Source organism: Tachypleus tridentatus, chromosome 10 (genome assembly GCF_004210375.1).
Source record: "Tachypleus tridentatus isolate NWPU-2018 chromosome 10, ASM421037v1, whole genome shotgun sequence".
Lineage (NCBI taxonomy): Eukaryota > Metazoa > Arthropoda > Merostomata > Xiphosura > Limulidae > Tachypleus > Tachypleus tridentatus.
This window is the reverse complement of record NC_134834.1, coordinates 108858082-108878158: the sequence shown is the minus strand read 5'-3', so window position 1 is coordinate 108878158 and position 20077 is coordinate 108858082. Positions and strand designations below refer to the sequence as shown.

The 20077-nt window shown below is 33.9% G+C and overlaps 1 protein-coding gene across 2 annotated transcripts; it reads left to right on the top strand.

Annotated features, from left to right (window-relative positions):
* Window positions 1-3419: 3419 nt before the first annotated feature.
* LOC143230060 (transcription factor AP-4-like) lies at window positions 3420-18942 on the top strand. 2 transcript variants are annotated; one of them, XM_076463059.1, is made up of 5 exons: window positions 3420-3659; window positions 5335-5500; window positions 14623-14794; window positions 17192-17388; window positions 17692-18942. In XM_076463059.1, exons 1-5 carry the CDS (start codon window positions 3571-3573, stop codon window positions 18166-18168), a joined length of 1101 nt encoding a protein of 366 aa, XP_076319174.1. In that variant the 5' UTR covers window positions 3420-3570; the 3' UTR covers window positions 18169-18942. The 2 variants fall into 2 exon arrangements, with proteins under 2 accessions (XP_076319174.1, XP_076319175.1); XM_076463060.1 differs by lacking the exons at window positions 3420-3659; window positions 5335-5500 and adding an exon at window positions 13615-14377.
* The last annotated feature ends 1135 nt before the right edge of the window (window positions 18943-20077 follow it).

The following is a 20077-nucleotide window of genomic DNA, read 5'->3' as shown; positions in this document are numbered from 1 at the left end:
ATTGATTCTCAATCAGTAATAACATACCTTGCTCGTTAAGTTTTGTCGAAGCATAAACTGACCAATGAGTTCAGAGCCTTAAGCTGCCATTTTTTTCTTCCTTCTGAAGTGTCAGTTGACTAATGACTTTAGAGTCTTAAGTTGGTACCTTCCTCTTCTTTCTGAAGCGTCAGTTGACCAGTGAGTTTAGAGTTTAGGCTGGTACCTTTGTGCTTAGAGCCCAAGTTGGACTAATTGTAACGATAACAAATAATTAATTGTGAAGATATGTGACATGTTATCCAAATATTTTAGGTCACTTGTGTAAAGGACTATGAAACAAAGAATAACAAATTATGATTAATTTTTAGTTTATCGACGTTACCACACGGGGGCGTATAGTTATTGATATCATTTAAAGTTTTAAAGTTGTTTTTTAACGTATACCACGCTGTTTTAAGGCCTAAATCTTAGACCTTGAAACACGACTTTGCATCTAAATCAGGCAGACATATTAATCCTGTCTTAAAGACAGGAAAGAGATACAATACATTAGCAACTGCTACTATACTCTCAAACAACAAACAAACAATAAAAAGAAAACACCCGATAAAGTCATTTATAAAATAAAAACATAAGAGCGTGCATCACAAGGCGATGTGTTCTACTTTTCGAGTATAAAAATTAAATCCATCTTGCACTCGTCATGGCGTTCTTACAGCCAAGATAACTTATCATCAGTAAATCCACTTGCATTTTCTGTTCTCTTGTATTATATAAACAAAAACATCGGTGTATTGATATTTCAACAAGAACGTCACTTTACACACAGATATAAAAAACTGACGACGCAGAGATCCTTAAGGTTCAGCTTTAGCAATCCTTAGATTTGAATTACTGTCCAGGTGTAATTCAGCCATTCAGCAACCACAATAATTTTACCAGCTTCAAACCGAATGAAGGGAATTAATTGTTATTTTATAGCTCTCAGTTCGCTGCCCGGCACTTTAACCATTAGGCCACTCCAGGGTCCAAGATGATATAACTCTTCAAGATATGAACTTCTCCCAAATATAATCAAACAGAAATTACATTTAATCCACTAAATTAACAAACAACAGCCACAGCATTAAATTGTACACAAAAGCGTTAACTCTGTGTACAAATATAAAACTATCAGGTCAAAATTCTTGAATATAATTCAGTAATGATAAAACAAGGAAAACAAACATTTTAATGCAAAAGAGAAAAAAATTTTAATCATTTAAACGTATTACTCTTTGTCAAAATACGGTTTAGAGTAAATGTATTAGAAATGTGACTTTCGTGATAATTCAGGTATACTGGTTTACTGATAACTTCACTAAATGTTCACATACGGTTTCGCCAAGTTACTAAGAACGCTTCAGAAACATCTATTGATGGGGTTTTTCTTTTTTGAAGTTTGCGCAAAGCTACACGAGGGCTATCTGCGCTAGCCATCCCTAATTTAGCAGTGTAAGACTAAAGGGAAAGCAGCTAATTATCACCACCCACCGCCAACTCTTGGGCTACTCTTTACCAATGAATAGTGGGATTGACCCTCATTATAATCCCCATGGCTGAAAGGGCTAGCATGTTTGATGTGACGGGGATTCGAACCCTCGATTTTCGTGTTACAAGTCGAGTGTCTTAACCCACCTGGCCATGTCGGGCCTTTGACGGTGTTTTTACCCACCTGGCCGTGTCGGGCATTCTCGTGTTACGAGTCGAGTGTCTTAACCCACGTGGCCATGTCGGGCCTTTGACGGTGTATTAACCCATGTGGCCGTGTCGGGCATTCTCGTGTTACGAGTCGAGTGTCTTAACCCACCTGGTCGTGTCGGGCATTCTCGTGTTACGAGTCGAGTGTCTTAGCAGTGTAAGACTAGAGGAAAGCAGTTAGTCATCACCACTCAGCGCCACCTCTTAGGCTACTCTTTTACCATCGAATTGGGGGGGATTAATCGTCACATTTTAACGCCCTCATCGCTGAAAGGACGAGCATGTTTGGTATAACGGGAATTCGAACCTGCGACCCTCATATTAAGAGTTAAGCGCCTTAGCCACCTGGCCATGCTGGGTGTACACTACACTACAGTAAACATGAAATAAACATCCGCTCTAGCAAATACTGAACTAGAAACTACAATATAAACGTTATTATTATCTAGATAAATTAATTCCTCTGTATATTAACGTTAAAATTGCTATCCCTTCTCCAAACTATTAACTTTGGACAGTATGTTAAAAATTGCTTTTCTTTGTTTGAACCATTGAATTTGAACAATAAAATTTGACATTAGTTCTTGAATTATCACTTGGCATAATAGCTTTAAAGATGGAATTATTTACATAAACTACTTACTTTGGGCAGGAAGTTTAAAGTTAACATTAATTGTAAAACCCATTACAATGAAGGTACTAAACTGATAAAGAAAACAAATATGAGGCCCGGATAACTCAGTCGGTAGATCGTGAGGCTTTTAACCTAACCATCCAGGTTTCGAGACTATGTTTTATTTACAACGCTGAAATCAGGGGTTCGATTCCCTCGGTGGGTTCAGCAGTTATCACGATGTGGCTTTGATATAAGAAAACACAACACATTCACGTTCAATAGTAATATTCTAAGCTTGGTTTACACAGTGTGTTGTGGCCTTATTTACGTTTTGAAAAATTTTATACCAGAAATAATACGTAAACTCTTTCGACGTATTATAAAATTATTATAATTTCGGTTATATACTAAAATTATATATATTTTTAACTCTTGTAATAATTTCAAGATTCTATGCTTTCAAAAGCGAATTAATTTTGAAGAATTTAACTTGAAATAAATCATTTTCGTGTTTCTTTTTGTTTGTTTTTTTCAATTCTAAAACTAAGATCCAACGACATATCTTTCCAGACGAAAACCTACGCGTATTTCTACGTGTGTGATTGGATGCTACCGGTTAAACAGGAAGTTTTACTAGTAAGAATATGGAAATAGTATTTAAACTTATGTTAATGTGTAACCAAAAACAGGAAAAGAATAAGTAAATTTTAATATTTTTACATTTAATTAAATTTTATAATTAAATATTATTAACAAGTTGGTATTTGTTATAAAATATTGTGAATTCTGAGTCTGTTACTTGCTAAATTACTTAAATTCTCCTAACCTTTACCATGGACAGCTGGCGCGTGTAAACCTACGCTATGACTGTCACCGCTCCAGCTGATTCTTTATGTTGTTTTAACAAACATCCGCAATAGCAAAGAGAGCAGAAAGAAACAAGCTTTATTTCAAAATTGTTTAACTGCTTTCATCATTTTTAGTAATATTAATAAATATATGAGAATTATAAAATTCTGCTTCATAAAATATAGTTCAACTAGCTCTATTAAATTCATCTTGAGGCAAAGCATACCACTGTAGCTCTCGCCACCACTGCGTTTCCCGCCAAACGCAGCCTCTTGATGAATTAAGTCAGTTGTTGTAAACAGAGTCAGTTGTTACACCATACTCGGCTGTGGATTAGAGACGTTGTAGTTGTGATTTCACGTTCTCTAACGTAAATTCAAAGGATGGCTTTATACCAGCAAAATAGTGTCAGAAAAAGAACACTCCAAGAACTAAAAATGCAGGAAGAGGAAGGCATTGGTAGTCTGTGCAGGTAACAACAAAATACTGAATTACTGTTGATGAAGATAAACATCTCATTTATTTTGGTATTTTTTCGTTTTCGCTAACTTGACATTGAAATTACTAGTCTAATCACACCGATGAACGGGCCAATAGCCTTACGGTATTAACTGAAGACGGAAACGATTAGCTGTTGAATAATACTTCGTAATTATTATTACATTACTGGTATTATTAACTATGGAGTTTGATTTATGATGTGTTAACCAATGAGTTATAAAACTAATAAGTAAATCCCAAAATTATTATTGTTATAATATTTGTAATTGGTTGATTTAGGCACTCGGTGTGTAATGACATTTGAATAAGTTATTTGTTTACATTAACTTGTATTTTGTACGTTGTAAGTATATTGGTATAATTGTGGTTGGCATTCTCTTTACATCAGTGTCTTTAGCCTAAGAATTTAACTTCGTTAATGGCTGGGAACCGCTTGTAAGTTTAATTGTACATACCCTATTGAAACATAACTTGTAGTTATAGTTATACATGATTTCTAAGTTTTATTTTGCAGTTAACGCTTGTTAACTTCACTACATTTTGTCAAGATATACGTAGCGTGTTTCAAATGTGTTCACAATTTTTGTCACAGTTGTGGTTTTATAATAAAATAGTGTATCGGTTGTTAAACTTGTATAGAGTTGAATATCAATAACACTTAGGCCTACTGTAGTAAGGTCGGCAGTGTTGACATTGGCGACACAGGTTATATGGGAATTAGCACAATAATTATAACTGTTTTAAGATTATCCATACTCGTAAGCGTAAATTTCATTAGCTGTGGAAGTATATATATGTATATATACAAACATACATATTTCTCGAAAGACTTTGGAATAAATTGAACAGATGCGAGTTAAACGTGCCTCTGGTTTTCAATTCAGAACCTCAATGTAAGAAAAATATCCAAGAAATTGTGATGAAATAGGGCATTGTGTTATAATTTATTTACCCGTACACACCATCTTATACCAACAGTTTATGAACGCAAGTACATAAAAGCATATCTTTGATCGTATATTTTGTATATGTAAATACTCGTTTTACATCTGCCGGCCCTAAAAACCGGCAAAACATCCTGGCATAAAGCCGGCTACAGTGAAGTTTCACACCCACTACAGTGGAATAAAACAATGGCGGTAAAAACTTTGGCATTGTGCCAAGTGGAAGAAGTAATATCGGTAGTATTGACGACAGACAAATTATGTCATGGGATGTGTGTGTTGTACGTGATATACATTAACATATAATCTAAGTTCAACCGGTATTTTTATGTATTAAAAAAACAACTTTAATAAAGCTTATGAATTAGTTTAAATTTTATTTTAACGAAAAACAGAAAACGATAATTTATAATCTCATTAAGCTTTGTAGTCAATTTGCAGTGTCTAAAAATTTGCTAATATATTTTGAATAACCATTTATCGAAAACTAATAACAGAATAGCTAACTTGCAAACCATAATACATTATACAAAGGTGTATTTTAATAGCTAAGCAAAATTAATAAGTAACTTTAATCATCGATATATTCTTAAGATGACTTGTTTTACATCATGAATATTTTCATTGTATATATTCAGTTGTACTGATGAATACAGTATGGACAGAAATAATTATAATTTTTATATAAAAATTACATTTCAGACTTGGTAACCAGCCAATATCTCCGAAAACACAGTTAGAACACGAGAAGCGAATACGACGAGAAATAGCGAATAATAACGAACGAAGACGTATGCAAAGCATCAACGCAGGGTTTCAGTCACTGAGGGCGTTGTTGCCCTTAAATGAAGGAGAGAAACTGAGCAAGGTATATATATATATATATATAAATAGAGAGAATCTCGAGCAGTAGTGTTTAATAGGGTTGTAACAGTGTAGTGAGTTTTGGTGACAAACTAAAGTTAATAGTTGTATGTACAAGGTATACATATTATTAGAAGTATTTTACACCACACAGTTATCGTATTTACGTATTAGAATACACATGAAATGCGATAAAGAACCGTAAATACAAGTACAACTGATTACAGACCACAAGAGCTTTAGTAGATATAGTTACTTTGGCGTAAATGGAAATAGACCTTAAATATTGATTTTGGTGAGAAACGTCTACATAAATTACGTATATCTAGTTGTGTAGAAAGCTTTTTAGGTACTTACTGCGCATTAATATTTGGTGCATGGTTCCGACCACTGAAAACGAGTTAGTTTTTTTCTCTCTCTTTTTTTCATTTGGATATAAGAATTTTCACGAAAAATAAAGGAAAACATTCTACAGAAAATAAAGTATCTGTAAAGCGTAACCGTGGGTTAGATTGGAATTACTGTTTTTAATTTTCGTAGTTATTAGTGTCAACAACGCTTGTGCTAATATCTTGTAACAGCCCGAGCCTCGTGTGATATAATTGTGAATGAAAAGACAAGGTTTTCGTATATAATTTATTTTTTGGTGCGCTGAACTTTTAAAATTTATTATTTTTAAAAGACGTCTGAAATATATGTGCTATTTAAAGATGTAATATTTGTGTCTTTAATTACGGAGGCCTGTTGCTCATAATATGAAGACAAGCTGTGTATTATTGATAAATGTCAGCTTAGTCACGTGATTAGGGACATCGTCAACAGGAAAGCGTCAGTATTCTACTCGTTGCTAAGCCTACTGTGGCAAAAGACAGTGCTAGGGCGTTGTGTACGTTTTGAAGTATATCTTGGATGGGCCAAGTAACTTTTTGTCACAATTTTCTTTGTACAAGAAGCGGACCTAACTATTCAGTTGGAGAAGCCCAAGAGCTGACGATACTCGCAAATAACTTATTTTAGTTTATCGGTTTAAAATTAGGTACCGCATGCGCAGATAGCAATTGTATAGCTATCCGAAACAAGTGAATCTTTATAGTATTTATTAACCAGTTTTCAAGTTATTTTTGAAAGGACAAAACTGAAAAAAGAAATCCAACAAAAAACGATTATTTCCCAGATACGTTTTGCTAGGCATTCCAAATATTTTGTCTAATTAATACGTGTCGACGTTAAATTGGCTTAGTGGTAATATGTAAAACCTGAAATGTTCATAACTATTTGGAACCAAAAATGAATTAAGTTTCGTAAGATACCAGTGTTAAAAGTTCAGGTATTTAAACGGTTTATAGTGATAACAATGCCTAACAGGTGGCATCCATGCAAGCAGAGTTAGAGCTAGAGGTTAAAAAATAATAATTATATTTTAAAACCAAATAGCGTAAGTCTTAAGTGACGCAAATACAGAGCAGTCAGTTGGCCCACAGTTCTGGGCATTTCTATTTAAATTTTTGAGACTATTTTTTTTTTAAATAGTTGAGGAATCCGAAAACAGTTTTATTGAACAGCTTAAAAGAGGGTATGTAGAAACTTTGTTGTTGTTTTTATACATCTTGTTGTTGTTGTTGTCCGATTTCAAGGTGTCTATAGAAATACTTCTTACTGAGACAACGTTGAACAGGTTAGTGTAGTGCCAACTGTTGCACAGTTATGAAAATGAATGCGTTTGTTCACCTATTTAAACCCGCACCTTCCTTTGTGACACAAGGGGTCTTTCAGCCCTTGGCGTCCTATAGTTAGCTAGCCTATAGATTTGGCGGGAGAACAGAACAGATTGCTGGTGAGCAGCTGAGAGACAGTAATGCATCTGTTAATATCGAACCACCGGAAGTTCTTTTGTGATTTCTTCTACTCTATTCCTTCCTACAGACGCTCTTCTCAGATTCGAGGCCTCTACCTGTAGTTGCCAGGTGGACTGACAAATAACCGTTAGGTTGGTTCAAACGTTAACAGGTCCTAATATAATACTAAGCAGTTCAGTTCGTTTTCGTGTGATGACCAACTGGCGCATTGAGTTGAATTACAAAAACAAAACAAAACAAATGAAAAAAAAAAAAACCTTCAAGTTTATTACTTGCTAGGCAGCTTTAACAGACATGATTTATAAGTGGATTTATTGTAACGTAAGATGCTTAATTTTACCTAAACATTTACTTTATTTAGAACTTATCTAGACCCCTACTAATGACAAAGAACTGTACTTACCGACTACAGTAACACAGAATATTAAACCTAACTAGGCCCCTACTTATGTCTGAGTACAATGCATGTACTGGCTACAGTAACACAGGATATTGGACCTAATTAAGTCCCTACTTGTGACTGAGTACAATATATGTACTGGCTACAGTAATACAGGGTATTGGTATAATATTTAATATTGATTATGGTTTGTTACTATTTAATACTATATACATTGATGTATCTAACTAACAACACAGGGCGAGTGATCACTGTAATTCCACTTTACTAACAACAAAGAGTGAGTGGTCACTGTAATTCCACTTTACTAACAACACAGAGTGAGTGGCCACTGTAATTCCACTTTACTCACAACACAGAATGAGTGGTCACTGTAATTCCACTTTACTAACAACAAAGAGTGAGTGGTCACTGTAATTCCACTTTACTAACAACAAAGAGTGAGTGGTCACTGTAATTCCACTTTACGTTACCGATTCAGTATGTTTATATCTCATCCATCTGTTTCGTCATAAAAGATAAAAATAAGCTGTTTCGATGATGTATTGGTTAAATTGGAAACAACTTGATTTTGTTCTCACTTCTTGTTTTGCGTTACTGTTGGACTATTTTCCGAATTGAAGGTTTTTATTAAAATACCATACACAACCAGCAGCGGTGTTGATAAAATGTTGATATAGTTTGTTCATCTTTACGTATGTGTAAATATACTATTAGAAAGTTTGGATGCCATGTTGACGACTTTTATTAGTGTACGTGTGTGTGTTAGTACACATATGGCTTGAATAGTGTTTTTTGCCCACTGATAAATCAATGTATTCTAATAATTATAAACAGTGGAATTTGTAAATCATATTTAAATAGCTATACTCATGTCGAGGTGGATATTTTTAGTTCTGATCCGTGTACCTAGCTTGCTTTGATCAAAATTCACTTTCAAAATGTACAGTATAATTTAACATTATCTTATGCCTGGGAAGCGTGTTCGAACTTGTGAAATTGATTTTCAACTCATTTTTCTGGCGCGTATAGAAAGTTCTTAACGCGTCAGAGCGTTGCCGGTTTACCATATTTGGCTAGGAATTTCAGGCGTTCGTGCTTACTGTACGCAGTGGCAACGTTCTTTGAAGAATTTCCCTCACGGCTATAAGTATAAACCCTCCTCCAGTGCTTGCCAAGTCGTAGCGGAATTCACCTTGTTCTCGATGTGTCCTTCTCGAACCAGACTGCAAAAAATAAATACGATTTGTGATTCTACTTTACATTTTTAGCAAGTCTGCCTGTTTGTTTTTTACTTATAAGTTCAGTTTCTCATGAAGCGAAACAATATCCATTTATAGGTTGTTTAAATATATTAATTTGTTTCACTTACTCGTTTAAAATAATATTAAATAGTAATATTATTACTAGTATGGGTGTATTTATGGTGCTGTTATTTATTCGTCTTGTTTTTTTCTTATTTACGTATTTTTTAACGTTAGAAACAAAGTCTAACTAGCCCTAACTGCACATATCAAATTATACATTATGATAGTAAGGAATCTGTAAATTATACGCTAGCTTGCAGAATTTACAAATATTGGTGTCCAGTTTAGTCGTCATGGTCGATAGTTCTTCTTCGAGAAAATGTTTCTAGAATTAGAATGGTACAGAAAAGCGATGGGTGGCCGGAAGTCTTCTCTCGCCAGCTGCAACTGGGTAGGGCTGTGTATAGACACGCACACACGACCCACTTCTCAGGGCACTGTTGGAATGTTGGACCACCACTTAAAGTGCCAGTTCAATCGCGCCGGTTTTCATTCACAACGGTTGTAGTTTTGGGAGGTACGGGTGTCGCGAGATTTGCCGCCGTTCAGGTTGTTAGATCTCTGAGTAGAAAGATTGGTTGACTGCTAGTGGTTTCGATAAGTGCAGTTTTGTTTTTAAACGGTCGTTCAAAAAATCCCGAGGCTACTTTAACTTGTTGATTGTAAATAGAATAAATTGTTTGATAGTAGGGTTGGATGAGCCATTTGGGCCATGGTATAAAATAACAAATAATGGAACGGTGAAACGGTGCGTGAGATGGTAATTATTCGAATTCCAGTCTCAGTCGTGAATTTTACAATTACAGAAAGTAATGCTATAGTGATTAAAAAAATAAGCTTATGGAAACTTTAAACTTTTAAAAACTGGAAGTAACTTACAATAGAAGACAAGTATGCTATGTTATTACACCATATTTTCCGGTGCAACTTTTGAAGAAAACGAAAAAAATAGATCGAGCTACACTCTCTCATGCTGAGCGTGTGGGTGTCGGTAGTTCTAAATAACTCCCGTTGACACCAGGGGTTTGATTTGTTTTGTGGACGATTTTTCTTTCATTCGTGTATACTTATGTCATAATACTTATATCATGTGACATTTGCTACTGTGTTAACTATATTATTTGACAGTTGTTGCTGTGTTAACTATATCATCTGACAGTTACTGCTGTGTTGTATCGTCTGACAGTTGCTGCTATATTAGCAGTATCCTCTGAAAACTGTTAATTTGTTTTGAAATGTTTACTTGGATTTCTATCTCAGTGCAACTTATGTAACTATTATTTGTTGTATTTAGAAATGGTACGTAGTTAATGATACTAAAGTTTAAACGTTCATGTTAGCATATGTGTATTTACTGATATTAAACACTTGCATCAACTAATACCGAATTAGACCTTCAGTTTACAACCTTTTGGTAGAATTTATTTCCTCAGTAAAGACAGTAATATCTCTCACCCTTTGTGAGAAGGACCATGAACAGATGTGGTGATCTATCATTCACTTATTTGTTTGGTTTGTTTTGAATTTCGCGCAAAGCTACTCGAGAGCTATCTGCGCTAGCCTTCTCTAGTTTAGCAGTGTAAGACTAGAGGGAAGCCAGCTAAACATCACCACCCACTGCCAACTTCTGGGCTACTCTTTTACCAAAGAATAGTGGGATTGACTGTCACATTATAACACCCTCACCACTGAGAGGGCGAGCATGTTTGGTGTGACGGGGATTCGAACCCACAACCCTCGGATTACGAGTCGAACGCCTTAACCACCTGGCCATGCCGGGCCTACACTTATTTGTGGCGTATGTAATAATACCATGAGTTTTTGAGATGTTGTTGTCATTATAATTGTTGTTGAAATTGTTTTTTCTTATAGCAAAGCCAGATCGGGCTCTCTACTGTGTCTTCCGAGGGGAATCGAATCCATGTTTTTAGCATTGTAAATCTAAAGACTTACTGCTGTCGCAGCGGGGGACAGTTAATTTAAAAGATTTTTTTTTGTTTAATGACTGAATCTGTTTTCAAACATTTTAAAGATGGGTTCAATAAATAATATTTCAGGATATCGATTCTGGTTATTTAGTATTTGGAACTTTTGTAATAAAGAAAACGAAGGTGTTTGAAAGACTCAGTAAGGGAACATTAGGTTTGAGAATTATTTTAATTACGGAAGTTTTTAAAATAAGATATGTGATAACGAGGTATTCGAGGGTCTGTCACATATAAAAATATCCTGTACTGTTGCGACGCTTACATAATTAGTTTCAAAATATAAATTTCAGCCTACTGTAGTGTTGTGACCTTTGTGACTTAATTTAACTTGGGCATACATGACAAAGGTTAAATGTACATATGTATTGTTTCGTTATCATTTTACCGTGTTTCTCCGAAAATAAGACAGGGCTTATATTAATTTTCACTCCAAAATATGACACTAGGGCTTATTTTCGGGGGATGTCTTATTTTGATATATTAAAAAAATGAAGTTACAAAGTAAAACTATTAAACTAACCATTTAAAATAAACTATTATTAAACTATTAAACTGACTGATTAATACTTAAACAAACTAATTAATACTTAAACAAACTAATTAACTAACTATTAAACTAATTAATAAATTAATTTTTTTTATTTCTTTCCTCTTCCTGCCACTCTTAACTAGGGCTTATTTTAAGGGTAGGGCTTATATTAAAACTATCCCCAAAAATCACACTAGGTCTTATTTTATGGGTAGATCTTATTATCGGAGAAACACGGTAGATCACAAAGTTTATTGTTTGTCTTGTTGCTAGTATGTGTTAAGGACGTTACAATGCGTCATTATACGAACCCTCCTACTCCTAAATTGGTGTTCTCAGAACTAGGGTGGGTGTAGACTTCCTTCTTGCCTTCCAGGGGTTTCACGTCACATCAGGACCAGTAATTTAGGTTGCCTCTCTTCTAAATCTTTTACAGTTCGTCCCATCCTGTTTTGCAGGGGTACGGACTTACAACACGAGAAACCAGGTTTCGATACCCATAGTGGAGAGATAAGAGCCCTTTATGCAGCTTTGTGAAAAGGAACAAAACAACATACAAATCATCGTGCAGTTAGAACTTGATACAAAACAATAACGTTAACAGTTAGATACCGTAACCGGTGCTGTGAACTTGATACAAAACAATAACGTTAACAGTTAGATACCGTAACCGGTGTTGTGTCTGTTTTTTATTGTGTCGCTCTAGAAGTTTCGTTCCTCAGGAGGTCCAACAGTAAACATTTGCTGTGTTAAATGTAACCAGAAATCTACCATGTTTAGTGCACTCTTTCTTCCTCCACTCCGTGGATATCTTTAAACATTAGGAAGTGAAAATAGGCACTTTTTTTAAAAAACTGATTTTAATTTTCTTCATTTTATCAGAGTTGTGTAAAATAAAAATTAAAACAGAGGATTTATGAATGTTTAGTTTCGCGAACACAGTTTGTTTAAGATTTTCGTAGATTGTTTTGAGTGTGTGTGTTGTCTTTTAGCAAAGCCACATCGGGCTAGTTACCGTGTTTACCGTTTTTGTTTTGAATTACGTGAAAAGCTACACGACACCTATATGTGCCTTCTCTCTAATTTAGTAGTGTAAGACTAGAGGGAAGGCAGTTAGTCATCACTACCTACCAGCAACTTTAGCGCTATTATTTTAACAACGAATAGTGTGATTGATCGGAACATTATAACCTCCCCCACGGCCGAAAGGGTGAACGTGTTTGGTGTGACGGGGTTTCGAACCCCCCGACTCTTAAGATTGCGAGTCGGGCTCCCTAACCAGTGACCATGCAGGACTGTAACAGTTAGAACTCATAAGGAAAAGCGAGTCATTCTTTTTCATCCTGTACGCTGTAAATAAATACTTGAACTGCAGGAAAGTAAACAGTATTGTGTATTCATTGAAAGACATACTTGCTTGAGAAATTCGGACATCACGGGACCGTTTGGTCCCTCAAGGGTGTTTGTGTACACCCACACCTGGCTAAGTAAAGTGTAAACCCACACTTTACTTCTTAGGAAATCATCGATTTCCTTTCTAAACTCTGGGAAATGCTGGCTTCCATTACTTCCGCTATCAGCCATAAGCCAGTCACTTGCTTCTGATTCAGAACGTGGGTAACAAAAATAATAACAACATCTGCTGTTTATATCACGAATGCCTAGCAAATTTTATTTCTTCTGGCGTTTCGCCATATTTCGGCGTAACTTTAAAAAAAAAAATTGTTTACAAGAGATACGTAACGTCTACTGAGATTTTACCTTCAACATCCGGCTGATTTTTATCAGAAAATCTTAAAAATCATGCTGTTTTCCTGGTGTTTTGAACTCGCCAAAGTCCCTGTAAACGCTATTGCATCACCTGTACTTCTACCGTAGCAATATCTTCACGCGCAAGTGACTCATGCACGAACATGTGTGTATCCGTAACCAAGGTGTTCGACAGCTGTTGTTCTATCCACCACCTGCCTCTGCTCCGTCCGCCTGGAATAACCGTTTTTCTGTTCTTGTTTAAGACAAGTATGGTGAAGAATAAGAAAACTCCGTATCAAAATTTTTGTCTCGTACTTTTGTAAATCGTTGAATTTGCCGTTACACGTTTCCACCAACTGTCCTAGAATTTCGTGTGTTAATTATTTATGTATTTGAAATGTACAAATATATGATTTATTGACAGCATAATTGATACATGATTATTATAAGTAGTTTAGCTAAATTCAGTCTGTTAACAACATGAATTTTTAAATAGATAAAAAATCGTTACAAAAGTGGAAGGAAATATGGGAGATTTTTTTTTTCCAAAAGTAGTTGATTTTTAATGTGAAGTTTAAACGCATCAACAGAATGAACTATGTCCTGTTAATAATCCTGTGTTATGCTTCACTAACACACTGAAATATTTACTGTTAACACTGCTCCATTATACAAGTTGTTCAAAACTGTCTATCCTATTTTAAATTCTAATAATTAGATTAATAAAGAAATATAGCTATACAGTTTTTATTGTCGTGTCGGTAAACTTCATGTGCATCGTTAGTGGTTCTCAGCACGTAAAATAGATATTCACTTTAACTACACGTTCGTTGCAACATGTTGGTAGTTATAGTGGTGATAACGTCTGTTATCCTGATCTCTAGGTCTGTCAAGTTTGCTGTTGGTGGGTGATACACAATGTCTTTAACATACCCCCAATGAAAGAAGTCTAGTGAAGTGATACCAGGAAAATGTGGAGGCTAGGGAGTGACCAATTCAGACCAGTCCATCGCGTCGTGTTATTTCTCGCTCTATTGCCATTTTACCGGGTAACATTACCCACTGGACATGACAATAAAAATTATTTGAGTTGGGTTAAAGGTGTTGAAAACTGAATTGTCGTATTTTAGCATTTAACTTCATTATTCAATTTTCAAATAGGAAATTTAATTCTGGGTCCTCTGGAATAGTATTTGCTGAGGTTATATATAGTTAAATAATTGGTAAAACCTTAGAGAAGAAAGATAAATCGAAACATATTTTGTGTAAAACTAAATGTTGGTCATATTTTCAGGCTGCCATTCTGCAACACACATCAGAATATATTTATCAACTAGAACAAGAGAAGACCAAACTGTTATCTCAGAACTGTCAACTAAAGCGACTGCTGAACTCGCAGGTCACTCTAGAAAATGAATTAAGCAATACTGATTCTCCTCTACCCAAGAGGAAAAAAGTCAAACACAGTAAGTAATTATGAAAGCAACTCCAAGTCAGTATGGTGAATTAATAATAAAAAATTAGCCTTCTTTCTAAGGCATGGTTTTTCATGTTTTTGTCTCTCAAAATTAAAGTTTTGCATGCAGTTTAAGATGGTGAATTTAAACAGCTGTTTGCCAAAGTTTAAACCATGCCTTACCATACCTTAGATAGGTTAACAGTAATATCTCATATGCATACCTCGGAATTTTCTATATATTTGGTTACTGATATTTGCCAGTTGTGTTTTATATAAACCAAAACACAAACAGGTTTGTACCTGTGGATAACAAAACATTACAATCGTTGAACTGTTCCATTTCTTTCTCTGTATTTTTTTTTGTATTGGATCCATGGTTTTGAGGACATAATTTTAGAGAGAATTTAAATTACAGTTGTAGAAATATCACTGAACTAAAACACAAATAACTTAAATCAGATATGTTTTTCAAAACCTACAAACATAAACAATACAATTTTTACATAAATATAAACAATACAGACTTCACATAAATTAATATATCAAATATATCCTTTATTTTCTATTCTTTATCATTGTCTTTTGATTGAAATTTAATATTTTTTCTACTTGTATAATAGAAAAACAGTTTCTTTCTGTAATCTTTAACAAGTATAATGCCACTTATTTTATTTTTACAGTTGGACAATTGCAACTAATCTTGGTCAAAATATATTCATTAAAATATTTGCTGAAGAAAAGCCCAATATATATACATACATATATTGTAAACATTTATAAAGACTGTATTTTGAAGACATTACAATGTTTCTAAGTAAAACATGCTTGTTTTGTAGCTGTGATGGGTCTTTTTCATTTTGTTTTATGTTCTCAGTAAAATTAAAATTAACTGTTTTCATCTAAGATTTGGATATGCTGTGATAAATTCGCAGTATTCTTTCTTATGATGTACTCTTTTTATTTTATTAATTATATATATCTATAAAGAAGTGGTGGGTGGGTAGATGTCCAAAACCTTTCTGTGCAAAATCTTAATGTATGTAGTAAAACAAATGATACCAATATATACAAATAATACAAAATGTGAAAGAACCAAATATTTAAGAGCATCCTAAAATCCAATTCTAAAGTGTAATAATTACTACTTATATTATGTTCAAATGTTGGGAACCACATACACAAAGAGATAAGTGGTAACTCATTCTTGGTTTGTGTTGGAAAGAATATGAGTGTGGTTTCAGATCACTAGATGGATATTTATTAAAAGTGACTATCCCAAGTAATAAGTGACTTAGAGAATTGCTAGTAGCACATTCACTCAGTATGGAAACTGTAATGAGTCAGGTTTAAAGTTGGGATGACGTGTTTCAGTTTGTCCAGTTGATTGTCATGCTACTCAAGTTGTGTTGAGTTTTGTCGAGGTACACTACATCTGGTATCATTTGGCACATGTACATTTCAAAAGTATATTGAGGTTCTATGTCTCTGTAATAATTGATAGTTTATGTTTTAAAAGAGCCAGAAGTGAATGATATAATCCATGCATCACTGTTCACTGATTATTTGGTAGCAATTCATTTAGAATGGATGGAGGTATTACAGTAAGTGAACATACAGATTGTATCGTGTTTCTGGTGGCACCTTCACTTGTGGATGATGCTCATCAGGAGAGTGCTCGGATTATCATGGTTGCAATGGGACTGGACTGTCCTAATGAAGAATAATTTGATGTAATATGAAGAGAATTACAGTTTGCTGTATGGAAGAAAAATAGAGATAGCACATTGTAATCTAAATCTAGTGGACCAGCTTTAAAACCTCCTTGGGTAAAATGTGAGATGGTATGTGTCCTGAAGATACTGTAACTGTATCAATGTTGGAAGGTACAGTGTTAGTTGAAGTGTGTCCTGAAGATGCTGAGAATGTATCAGTGTTGGAGAAGTGATGAAGCATGGTCATTATTGAAAACATTTTATGAGACGTAGTATTCAGTAAAATACCAAATCTGACCACTGCAGATCGTCACTAGTAATTTATTGTTAATGCAAGAGATTTGTAAGTTTAACTTGGTGAATAATATTTAGTATGCTAAAAACTAATATAACTACAGATAGTTTATTTATTATAATTATGAATTAGTTTCCTTCTTTTGATTGAAGGATAGTTTAACTGTTAATCTATTGAAATAGCTCATGACACTGTTAGTTTATGTTCAGAAGTTTGCCCCACATCAGTCTCTTAAAAAAATTAATTTTCTAAATGTGTAAACTGTCCTAAAAGGTGTTCTGTTATTGTGAAGCTTATGACTTTTATGCACAAGATGAAAGAGCTTATGCACCTAGCAATTAGCTTCTATTATTTTTACATTGGTGCATTCATTTATCATGACCACATTGTCTTTCAGTTACAACTGCAGAGTCTTCTGATGAAGGGATTGGAAATATGAGTCCACATCAAGAGTCTAAATCCAACTTGGAAGAAGTGAAATCTGAAGTGTTAGAGCTTCGTGTCCAGCTAGATCGAGAGAGGAGGCTGCGGATGATACTAGAAGAACAGACACGGAACTTGGAAAGTCAGGTCTATCAAACCCAAACATCAGAGGTATGTACAATATTTGTTTATCTCATAATTAGAATACTTATATTATTAATGAAGTGTTATTATTTCACAGCCGTATTCACCTTGCAAGTTATTATTGTTGTTTTTTACATAGTGAGAAAATTTACTTATGAAGTCCATCTGAATTGTTGCTGTTATATGTTCGTGAATGCTTTGTGTCCTTATTGAAATAACATTTTTTATATTTTCTTCATTTGAAAATTTTTGCTTAACTTATTAAGCAAGAAATGGTAAGTTGTTAAGGAAAATAAACTGCGTATAAAGTAAACTTGTTTTTTATTTCAGTGTCTCATGGGAAGGTTTGTCAGTCAGTTTTCGTCACAGCAGCAGTTAGTCAGTGTACGACCAGAGGATGATGTTTCACCTGAGGGAATAAAGTCTTCTAATTCCAGAGCACCAGAATCTCCACAGGACTTGTCTGGAAGGAAATCTAACTCGGAAGAAGTACTTCATGCAACTTATGGTAATTCTGTTGTCCAGGTACCAAGGGCAGAGGCAAAGGAACCACAGAATCTGTGTAAAGGAAACAGCACATCAAGACAGAATCTGGAAACAATTGTTGAAGCTATCCGGCATCTGGAAGGTGATCACTTGTTCCGTGATGATCCTGAACCACCCGAACAAACAAGGTCAGCTTCTGAGTCCACTCCAAGTTCTCAGCTTCATATCTCTAGAAATAAACTCGTGATGCAACAATTGTTTCACTGTCCACCAGTGACTTCTTACTCTCGGCCAGGCGTCATTGTTACTAATCGTTCGTAACTGCTTTTTTTCCGGTCATCCTCGGAGATCATTTTGTTTTTAATTTCCATCTGCCATCTTCATGATGTATATAAAGTAACGTTGTAATTTCACTATTATATATTGTACACTGTTGTATGATAATGGGGTTGCTTCCAGTAAAGAAATATGGACCTTACAATTTTTAAATAATTAAAAAAGAAACTGAAATTATGAAAGAGGAAACATCATCTATTGAAAGAAAGAGATTTAGTATTTTTTGAAAACGTTTTTCAAAAAACTTAATGTTAACATTTGTGTGGTTATATTTTTTACCAGGAGTTTTAATAAGATTTGGTATTTCACTTCATTGGATCTAGATCTGAGTCAAAGTGAAGGTACTGTAGTGTTTTACAGTTTGTATAAATTTGTAATGTGCATAGGGTGAAAACAGGTTTAAAAGGAAAAAAAAATCACCTTCCATTTGCCAGCATCCTGATATTTGTAAAAATAAGTTTCTGTATCAGTCTGATTGTAAATCTGTAAGATATTATGTTATTTCTTTATCAGTACATCAAAATGTATTGATGTACATGTTACTGAAAATTGTTAAGACCTATATGGCAGACGTGTCACATTTACATTTTTTTTTGGCCATTCTTCAATTTAATGTTCCTATTATTTGTGTAAAATAAAGTTTGAAATAATTTTACCTTGATATTTATTATCATTATCTATGAATACAGAATGTACACCTTCCCTGTGTTGTAATGTTTGAAATACAGTGTGAAAATAAACTGGGGTTTCAGTTATTCACCTTTCAGTTTAATAAATAAACAGACTAACTACAGGATGATAAGAGATTGATGCTATACAGATAGCATTATTATTGTTAATATGTTGTGAAAGATTTCTGAACCAGCAGTACTTTGAATCCTACCTGAGAACATTCCATGTGATCTTTTTGAGATCTTTGCAAACTAAGATATTGACTAGCTATCTAATGTTTACATGAAATAACTTGTCAAGTTTATTATATTACATAACATTCACACAGCATTTTTATTTAACACAAAGCTAAAACCTGAAGTAATGGGCAAAAGAAGTGAAACCTATATAGTGATTTACAGATTAAATTTCATCACAACTATATTCACTGTAACCTAATTTGAAACCTATGAAAATAATGGTTTATATACTAAATTTCATCATAACTAAATTTGAAACCTATTAATATAATTGTTTATATACTATATTTTTCACAACAACATTGAGTGTAACCTAATTGGAAACCTATTTAAATAACTGTTCATATACTAGATTTTATGACAAGTATATTCAGTGTAACCTAATTAAAAACCTATTAAATAACAGTGCATGTACTAAATTTTACAACAAATACATTCAGTGTAACGTTTTTTGAAACCTATTAAAGTAATTCTTTATATACAAAATTTTATCCCTACATTCAGTGTACCTACTTTAAAATCTATTAAAAGAGTGGCTTATATACTAAATTTTATTACAAGTACATTCAGTGTAACATAATATGAAACCTATTAAATTATTTGGTTATATACTAAATTCTATCCCTATATTCAGTGTCCTTAATTTGAAACCTATTAAAATAATTTTTTTATATACTATGTTGTATCACAAGTAAAGTAAGGATACTTTAATTTGAAACCTATTAAAATAATGGTTTAAATACTAAATTTCATCACTATAGCCTTCACTCTAACGTAATTTATATGACAATGGGATAAATACTAAATTTTACCACTTGTACCTAAAGTGTAACCCTAATTTCACACCTATTAAAATAATGGTTTATGCACTAAATTTTATAATAACTACATTCTGTGTAACGTCATTTCAAACCAATTAAAATAATGGTTTATATACTAACTTCTATCACTAAATTCAGTGTCACTAATTTGAAAACTATTAA